The sequence below is a fragment of the Vipera berus genome (genome assembly GCF_964194415.1).
Source record: "Vipera berus genome assembly, chromosome: 3".
NCBI lineage: Eukaryota > Metazoa > Chordata > Lepidosauria > Squamata > Viperidae > Vipera > Vipera berus.
This window is the reverse complement of record NC_138204.1, coordinates 39,757,966-39,767,804: the sequence shown is the minus strand read 5'-3', so window position 1 is coordinate 39,767,804 and position 9,839 is coordinate 39,757,966. Positions and strand designations below refer to the sequence as shown.

General features: G+C 38.0%; 1 protein-coding gene across 1 annotated transcript in view; it reads left to right on the top strand.

The window, feature by feature from the left end:
* The first annotated feature begins 237 nt into the window (after nt 1–237).
* Nucleotides 238–9,839, top strand: part of CTTNBP2NL (CTTNBP2 N-terminal like) — a 31,234-nt gene continuing 21,632 nt past the window's right edge. The window contains exons 1-2 of the mRNA XM_081324927.1: nt 238–335; nt 8,076–8,183. Of these exons, the coding sequence (XP_081181053.1) occupies nt 8,085–8,183 (99 nt within the window). The 5' untranslated portion in view covers nt 238–335; nt 8,076–8,084. The remainder of the gene's footprint in view (nt 336–8,075; nt 8,184–9,839) is intronic.

The window sequence follows — 9,839 nt, the reverse complement described above, 5'->3', positions numbered from 1 at the left end:
CTATCTACCACTTCAACCACCGCGAACAAAAGGGATTTTCAAGCCCGTTCGGAGACCGACGCACACACCCTCCGCAACAACCACCGGTCTCGGCTTCTGATTGGCTAGGGAAAACGTTGAAGGGACTGACTGTTTTTATCGTCCCCGCCCTTTCATTTGCCGATTGGCCAAGTGCCTGGGCTTCGCTCCACATCGGTTGGCGGTGGAAGACGTCAATCTTGAACTGCTTGAGAAGGCTGGATGGAGAGTGGGGCCGAGTGGGGACGTTGGCTTTGGCTGCGACGAAGGCGGTGGCGGCGAGGACGACGGCTGAGGGCGTTTGGCCGAGCTCCTGGGTAGGTCGGCGCGAGATCGGACCTGGCGATCTGGTTGGCTTTGGGCCTTTTGCGGGGAATGGCGCGCCGGGGCATCCCCGCGCGCGCGCGCGCGCGTGCGTGTGCCTTTAGGAACCGGCAACGGGGAGGGAGAGGCGGGAGCCACCTGGAGGCCCGTTTGCGTGAGGGCCGTCTGCCTGAGAGCCGTGGGACGCGAGGGAGGGACAGCCGACGTGCTTCAGACCCGAGAGGACCGCGGGCCATTGTCGCGGTGGCCGCCGTCGCAGCTCTGGGAGCTGGAGTTTTGTCAGGGAGGCTGCGGCGTTACGGGTGAATGCGATGGGGCTCGAGGCCCTGGGCGGGTAGAGAGAACGTCAGGGACTTGTCGGAGGAGATGACCGAGGGGGTTCAAAGGAAACGTGGTTTGGTTCGCGGACGGTGGTAAGTGGTCCGTTCATATATTTTTTTTCATGAAGGAAAAAAGGGCTTGCGTGCGTACCTCTGTTGTACAGAAACGGGGCTAGGAAATCTTACGCTGGAATAACCATGCGAGCGTTTAAGTACCGGGCGGTTCCATATCTAGCCGTATAAGCTGTTGAAGTGGCCGTGAGAATCTAATATTTGGGATATAAGGGCGGGGATTGAGTAGAATAATTTCTTAGGCTTGCCTCGGCTGTTTTCACAATTCATTCTGGAAATTAGATAGGGAAATGCTGCTAAACCTGTTTACTCCTGGTACACGCATTGTTAAGACCTAAGGATGCTGTAGTCAGTGCAAAATACTTCTCTCTTGGTCTCGATGGTGTGGCTGGGCAGTTTTTAAGATGCCTCTGGAAATGGAGAAGTATATTTAGTTGTTAAGGGCAAAAGTTAAACAGTGAAGGATGGATAAATACAACTGAAAAACATCAGAGGATGGGTTAGAGTAGGAGAAAAGTAGCGTTTTTGCAACTATTGATCAGTCTTGTTCTGAAAAATAGTCTGGACCAAGGAAATAATGTCTTTGTTTATTTCGTTTTTAACTTTTTTATGAGATGACTGCTTTGGATTTCTATGGTTTTTGGTCTGTATGACCAAGATTTGGGAAACGCCATGGTTATTTTTTTTAATAGGCTCGTGGTATTATGCTGTTTTAAGGGATAATAAAATCACGTTTCATGTATAGATAGTCATATACCATTATAGGGATATGTAAAAATTAGCTATATTATATCAATGCTGAAAATTACCTTCCTGTGGTTACAGAATAGTTAATATATGGTCACTCATATATTAAAAATAAAATATTTGCACTCATTAAACAATAGTGATTGCTTTTGTCAATTTGTCATCATGAAGTCTAGTATCTTTGCCCATAGTAATACATAGTAGTAGTTGTTGAACATGTGCTGAGTAGCCAGAGAAGCACAGAAAATAAAAATCAGAAAATGTTTTTTCTGAATTCCTGTAAATCAAGATGCTACTGCAATAAAATGTAGTATAATGAATGTTTTTAATTTGAAATAATTAAATTAACTACTAATAGGGAACTAGCTATGTATTTTAAATATGTATTCCATGTTCTGATGAAATGTTTGCTATTAATGTTGATATAGTCTTTTACAGTATGTCTGAAATCAGTTCCACCCAATGCTTTATTTAATCAAGCATTTTGTAGTGGTGGTGGAGTGGATCCTCTCTAGTCTCTGATTTTTAGCACTGACATATTCTGAAATGATTATATGCCTGTGTCTATAGACATGTAAAGGGGCTTCAAAAAGGCAGAATAATTTGTTTTATGCAAGACATAATCTTTAATTCAAGAATTTAGTGATACCTTAATAGAATAGTGTTATTTTTAGTATTAAGGTCATCACTAAATAATCCTGAATGTGTCATTTCTTCATGTTTCTTTCAGCTTTCAATGTTGTTGTTTCTATGTGTCTTGCCTCACACTGCTATGAAGGGGATTTCCAACAGGAGTAATTTAGTTTATGTCAAATGGAGATTTAGTTACAGATCTCAGATGTAATGTTAAAGAGTGTATTGATATGAAATGTAAATGTTCTGTTTTTCCCAGCCTGTTAGAAACAGATTCAATTTCCATAATAAAGATAACTTTTTTCTATTACCAAAGGTATATTTGTAGGTGGAGAATAAGAATGTTCTTCTGTCTGTATAGATAAAAAAGCAGATTCATATATAGTCCTAGAAAATATGTACAGTATGGGATACTAAAAGCCCTTGAAAGGCAAGCTTGATTTTCAAAAGGCTTGAAATCTAGAATTTTTAATATAAAACTAATATCAAGATTTGATTTGATTTGGGATGGCAAGTAAAAGGTAAAATTAATGTTTAGATTGCAAGGAATGATTGCTCTAGCATTATTATACTAACAATATGCAGGTTTATATACAGTTGGTGTCCACTCATATTAGGTAGTAAATTAGGATGATATTGATGCTTGAAAAAAATTGTATCTTGTTACTGCCATGAAACACCTGGAATTGTATCTTGTTGCTGCCATGAAACACATAGAAGAAAGGTAAATCAGGAACAAATAGCACAGATTTCTAAGGAATGTGAATAATTGGGTATTTGGAGAGAGAATAAAACAGGAGTGCAATAAGTCAGGGATCCCCAAATCCCAGTCTATGGACTGGCACTGGGCCACAGCATGCCAGAAACCGGGCTGTGCAAAGAAGTGAACCCCGATCTGTGGGATGCAGGCAGCAAGTGAAACCATGCCCCCTCCAGTTCACGGAAAAACCTCTCTACAGAACCAGTCCCTGGTGCCCAAAAGGTTGAGGGCCACTGCATAGGTCGTTCCACCAAATCACTGCAGTTTCATTCTCTCAATTTATGTTATATTTTTTTGGCATTTAGAAAACACTCATTATACATACATATAATTATATATACATATACCATATTTTCCGGCGTATAAGACAACCCCCTACTTTTCCTGTTAAATTGTACGGTTTGGGCTATACTTGCCGTATAAGACTACCCCACTGCATACAAAGTCTGCTTGGATTGGGTGGGTCAGCTCTCCCTCCCTGCCTGCCCAGCCCTCCCTGTCTCCAAGATGATCCGAGTGGTAGTACGCATTTTTTTTAAAAAATCCCATTTATATCCCGCCCTTCTCCGAAGACTCAGGGCAGCTTACAATCTAAAGCACAAATCAATGTGCTTAGCAATGTACAAAGTACACTTCCGGCATCCAGAGCCTGCCTGCATTTCTTTAACCTCCACATGCTTCCGACTCTTGACAACTTCAGCGTTGTAAACCTTGCTGCTGTTAGTATCCTGGGTGACTCTTCTCCAAACCCCCTCTACCCCAACCCGGGTGAAAACGCTAATGTGCTCCCAGTGTGTGCCTATCCCTCTCCAACCAACTGCCCCCCCATCCATATCTGGCTCCAGCGGGCTTGTCCACACGTCCCAGGGCCGCCCTCCAGCAGTCCCCGGCTCTGGTCCATCTGACACCGACGGAAAACAGCCGGCCCTTGCCTCCAGCGCCTATAGCATGCAGTCCCGGCACAGGTCCGTCTGAAGGCAAGGGAACAGCTGGCATGTTTTGTAGTGCCCAGGCTCCCTGTACGGCAAGGCAGACTGGGCTGTCCTCCTGAGTGCCTGCGGGGTCCTCAGCGAAGCCCTGCAATGCAGGCGCGTGCAAACGCCGTGAAGCAGCTGGTAGTCGGGCTTGCTGATTACGGGTGACCTCCTCCCTTGTTTGTCAGAGCGCCGGGTCATGGAGCGAGCCGTGTGCAGTGTGTGGGGGGTGAGTAGGTGAAGCAGGGCTTGTTTTTGGAACGAGACCCCCTGCATAGTGTCAGGCCTGCAGGGCTCAACAACGGACAGCAATTTTGTGATTCCCTTCCTCCCCCCCCTATCAATGAGCTGCCGAGGTTGCCTGCGTGTGTGTATGTGTGGAGGGGTGTTGCCTCTGGTTTTTCCTGTAACATCGGACAATAAAACCGCCCCTAACCCTAACACCTGGCGTATAAGACGACCCCCGACTTTTGAGAAGATTTTCATGGGTTAAAAAGTCGTCTTATACGCTGGAAAATATGGTACGTGTGTGTGTGTGTGTTTTCATTAGTATCTGGATCACAGGCTTGTATTTAACAATGGGACCTATCTATTAACATACTACTTCATGCTGGATTATTGTTTAAATCACAACAATATAGAATCCTTAAGTTCTCCAAATTCATTTCCGTCCATACTTAGTATAAACAGACAAAAATAAAAATCCAGTACTATGAACCAGGATGGATATGTCAGAAAATTCAAGCAGTTCAGCATCAACATCAACTTGTTATTTATAGAAAGTTTAGGCACTTCTAAACTGTGCCATTTAACCTGTGTTCAGAGTATTCATGAATTAGTGTTTGGTTTCTTGGAGAACAGTCACTAATTCAAAGGCTGCATAGATGTGCAGTCTCTGTCTGCAATGGCTTTATTGTTTGGCTATTTCCCAAAACAGAACTGAAAAATCACAGGTGGGAAAAAGAACAAATGGCAGAGAATGAATGATAGAAGAAAAGAAAAGAAATTACCTGTCTGTAGCTAGAATGTTTATCAAATACCTTACCTAATTTATATTTCTTAACTATAAACATAATCCATGAGAAATAGTGTATGTAATTACTGTCTCTGAAACTTTTGGGGAAATTTCAAGTAGTAAAACTATTAAAAGTGTGTGTAAAAGCGGAAACATGAAAAATGTGTCTATAAAACTGTTTACATACATACACACATACATGTATTTATTTGGGACCTGGCCTTGGCCAAACTGTTGACAACTTTAGCCCAACTTCATTGTTTTTGAGATCACTAAGGAACCTCACAATTCAATTCCCAGAGGAAGGTAATGTCAACCCACTTCCATATTGTATCCCAGAAGACAATATCATCATATCCATGAAGCCACCAGACGTTAACCTCAGTTCAATGAAGACTTTATCTGTGGCTTTATATAAACTTAATAAACTTAATGGGAAAATATAAATTCCTATGCAAGTATATATTTTAAATTCTTCATGTGAAGAATATTAATTTCTGTTGTCATTGATTCTCAGAAATGTGAAAAAATTAAAACCTGAAGAGTTCTAATCTGTTTAGCATAAGAATACTGTGTGCACTTGTATATAAGCCAAAATACACCTCAAAATCAGATCATCCATAAATATACCGTACAAGATAATTCATTTTTAAAGTAACCATATATATTAATAAACCCACACACTGATAACCAAAAAAACCCATGAAAAATGCAGCTTAGTTTATCCATAGGTGACACATATTTCATGGCATTTTGGTTAAAAATTTGAGGATTGGCTTATCCAAAAATGGGCTAATTCATAAGTATATAAGGTATATATTTTTGTATTACATGGAATTTCTGCAGCAATTATATTATTCTCTTATCAAAATAAGAGGGGGGAAAATAAAATTTTAGATGTTGGAAATAAATTGAAATATTTCATTTGGCTATGTCTTAGGTAAATTGATATTGGAATGCATCCTAAATTAACAGTTTAAATGCATCTTATTACCAATATTATTGCTACCAATAATCCATGTAACTCAATAGGATTCTCTTTGATATGATTATGTTAATTACAGTATTATTGCAAATAAACATTAATTCTAAATGACTGAAACATTCTAAATGACTGAAATATAAATAAATAAACATAAATAAAACCAGTATTTTAAGTCTTCAGGTTGTAAACCTTATTTCTAAATATTTCATTAGACTGTGGGATTTTTCATCAGGATGAAGGAAGCTACATTTATAAACTTACAAAAATGTTTTTATGACTTATATATTAGGTATCATATGACTGTCATACAGCATGAGCAAGTTTTACCGTATAATACAAGCAAAAAAAATCACTGTTATTTAGATACGATGATTTTTAATAAAGTTTGTGTACAGAGTAGCCTTGTTTCAATAACAGGACAAATTAAGCTAAATTTCAGTTGGTATTTTATTCCTAGCAAAGATATCCAGTTGTACGTAGAAAAATTGTAGTTACTATAGTTTTATATTATCTATTTGTTACTTCTGTGGCTTGTTAACACTTATACCTCCTAGTTGATAGATATTGTAATTTTATTTTTTGTCTTATGTGTATGTAATGCTTAACAAACAAATATTTAATATTATTTATGTTAATTGTCTGAAGCATCATTTAATCAGGGGTTTTCAAATATGTCCTCCGGTTGATACTTCATTTTTCTAATATAAATTAAGAACTGAATTTTTTTTTCTGCTTTTGATACAGAATTTGTATGTTTGTACTTCTTGTATAGAAAAGATACTTTGTTTTGCTCTGTGTGTGGGGGTGGAGGAATAAAATGCACAGTACTGATACTGTGTGTTTGCATACCACAAGATGCAAATGCTATCATTCTGAAAATGTATTAATTTGTTGATTTAAATTACTTGGCAATCAATTGCTTAATGAAAAATAAGGTAGTTTCTTATTTTTAATTATCTTTTAGTAATTTTAAAAACTTTCTGTAACAGTTTTTAAAAAGGTCATATCACTTTTTTAACAATTATAACTCTTAGAACATAGTTTCTAAAAACTAAAAGAAACCTCTTTCCTGCTGAAAAGTAAAAACTTAGGTGTTTTTTTTTAAAGTACCGGTAGTTTGTATTGCTATTTATTTTATAGAGAAATGATTTCATTACAGAATGTGTTTGAATTATAGTAACTTTAAAATGAGTATATGAAAGGGTTTCATAGAAAAGTTGAGTTTTCCAACTATACCTAGACAGTCTATTTGTTTATTAATATTTGAAATAATAATAATAATAATAATAATAATAATAATAATAATAATAATAATAATAATAATAATAATAATAATAATAATATCATCTTCTTCATCTTGGAAGGGACCTTGGAAGTCATCTAGTCCAACCCCCTGCTCAGGCAAGAAACCCTATACCATTTCAGACAAATGACTGTCCAGTCTCTTCTTAAAAACTTCCAGTGTTGGAGCATTCACCACTGATGACAGTTTAATGTGCTGTTACAGTGGATTTTACATAGGCATAATAGTAAAAAGAATCATAATTGTGCTTCATTTGAAGAAGAATCTCTGCTAAGACCATCAATAATTCTTTTACTCTCCCTGCCTTTCAGAATTTGAAATTTGAGTTAATATTTTACTATAACTTCTGTATAGTAATCCATTTAATTCATTGGAACTCAATAAAATAATACTTTTAATATTATATACTCAATGCTTATGTTTAAAAGCACTGTAACTAGAAAAGTATTGCACCTCAAGCAAACATAACTGCCTTTTCATTTTTTTCAGGGTCTGTGTGGAACAGTACAAATATTTGCAAAAAGGTGATGGTATCTGTGGAGCAGTTTGAATGCAATAAACTCCTTCTGAGATAATCTGCCCTAGCAAAGATTATTTTTCTAAAAGACAAAATAGCTTTTAGAAACCTTGAGGTGGAATAAGAATCAGTTTGTCTTGTCTACTTTATATTCCTTTAAATATTTTAAATTATTCGTGTAAATAATAATTGAGTTCTATCCAAACCAGCTAGGTATACATTTCTTTGTGAGCATATGAGAAAAGATGGGGTTTCCTCCCCCCCCCAAGTAGCTATAATTGTAATGAAAAAGGAGAAGTACTTAGAAAAGGTTAAAATGTCATTGTTGCAATTATGGGTATTGTGTTTCTTTAAAAAGCTTGATATACAAACAGTATTTGGCTAAACTTCCAATATTTTTTTTCCAGGTATTCAAGATGAATCTTGAAAAACTCAACAAAGCTGAATTACTGACACTTTTTAGTATCCTTGAAGGTGAATTAGAAGCCAGAGATCTTGTCATAGAAGCTTTAAAGGTAACCCATAGATATTAGGAGAGATGAAATACAGCAGTTCTGCTATATAAATATTGTGTAACATAATAAGAGTGTACCTTGGCATTTGATTGACAGCAAAAATAATGTAATGAATGAGCATCTTGATGATTATGGAAAATAAGGACATCATATTTCAATCATAGATATTTTCCATCATACTAAAATAGTAAGACTTGGAACTTCTTGTTCTCAATGCCATCAATGAGTTTCTGTTAAAGAGAAGATATTGGTAAAACAACATGCTTCTCAACAGACAGGAATAATAATATAGATTCCTGTTCTACTTCCATTTAAAAATGGTTTCTCTTCATCTTCTAACAGTATTTTTGTAATTCAGTTGATGAGTTTAGGGTCAAATATTGAAATATATGGATAGTCCTCATAAATAGCTTTGCTTTTGCTGGACTATTGAAATTTATAGGGGACGCGGTGGCTCAGTGGGTTAGGACACTGAGCTTGTTGATCAGATGGCAGTTTGGCGGGTCGAATCCCGAGTGCTGCATAACAGAGTGAGCGCCTGTTACTCGTCCCAGCTTCTGCCAACCTAGCAGTTCGAAAGCACGTAAAAAAATGCAAGTAGAAAAATAGGGACCACTACAGTGGGAAGGTAACAGCGTTCTGTGCGCCTTTGGCGTCTAGTCATGCCAGCCACATGACCACGGAGTCGTCCTCGGACAAGTGCTGGCTCTTCGGCTTTGAAACGGAGATGAGCACCGGCCCCTAGAGTCGGAAACAACTAGCACGCATGTGAGGGGAAACCTTTACCTTTACCTGTTGAAATTTTAATTACAGTATTTGCTTTAAACAGGGATTAATATCCATACAATTTGTGTATCTTCTTTCTCTCCCCCTGTCTCTCCTCTCCTCCCTCCCTCCTCCCCCTCCCCTCTCATATTATTGTGGTAAAGACTGCAAATTGCTGATGACTGCATTTCGTCAGTGCTGTTTACTATCTATTTCAAGACTACTAGATCTCGGTTGAGCAAACAGCTATCACTTGGTGGCAACTGAGATATACAGAACATCTATCTCTTAGCTGCCATTTAGTAATCAAGAATTTTAGGGCTCAGATCTAAAGCTGTGTTCTATTACATCATATCAGTTTCCTCATTTTTTTACCTGTTTCCTTTTTTCAAAATAAATGTCGATGCACTGAATTTCCTTTGCTTTGGAAAGAATGACAGTGAAATCATTTAGAAGTGTTCTGTAATCATCTTTTTTTGGCAAAATTGTTTATGGTATATACTGCCTCCCCTTTTTCTGTAGTCTTATTTTTCCAGGCAAAAAATGTTAATTTGAAGTCCTTTATAACATTTATGCTTCTTTGGATGTTTTCATAATAACATTTTTGATGTTAAGATCAGCTTCAGTGTTCTAGTATAGGTGGTTCCTTGCTCAATAGTAGTAACTGTGAGAGGGATCTTGGAGCCCTAGTGGACAATGAGCCAGAGTGTGCTGCAGCTGCCAAAAAAGCCAACACAGTGCTAGGCTGCATTAACGGAGGGATAGAATCAAGATCATGTGAAGTATTGATACCACTTTACAATGCCTTGATAAGGCCACACTTGGAATACTGCATCCCGTTTTGGTCACCACGATGGAAAAAAGATGTTGAGACTCTAGAAAGAGTACAGA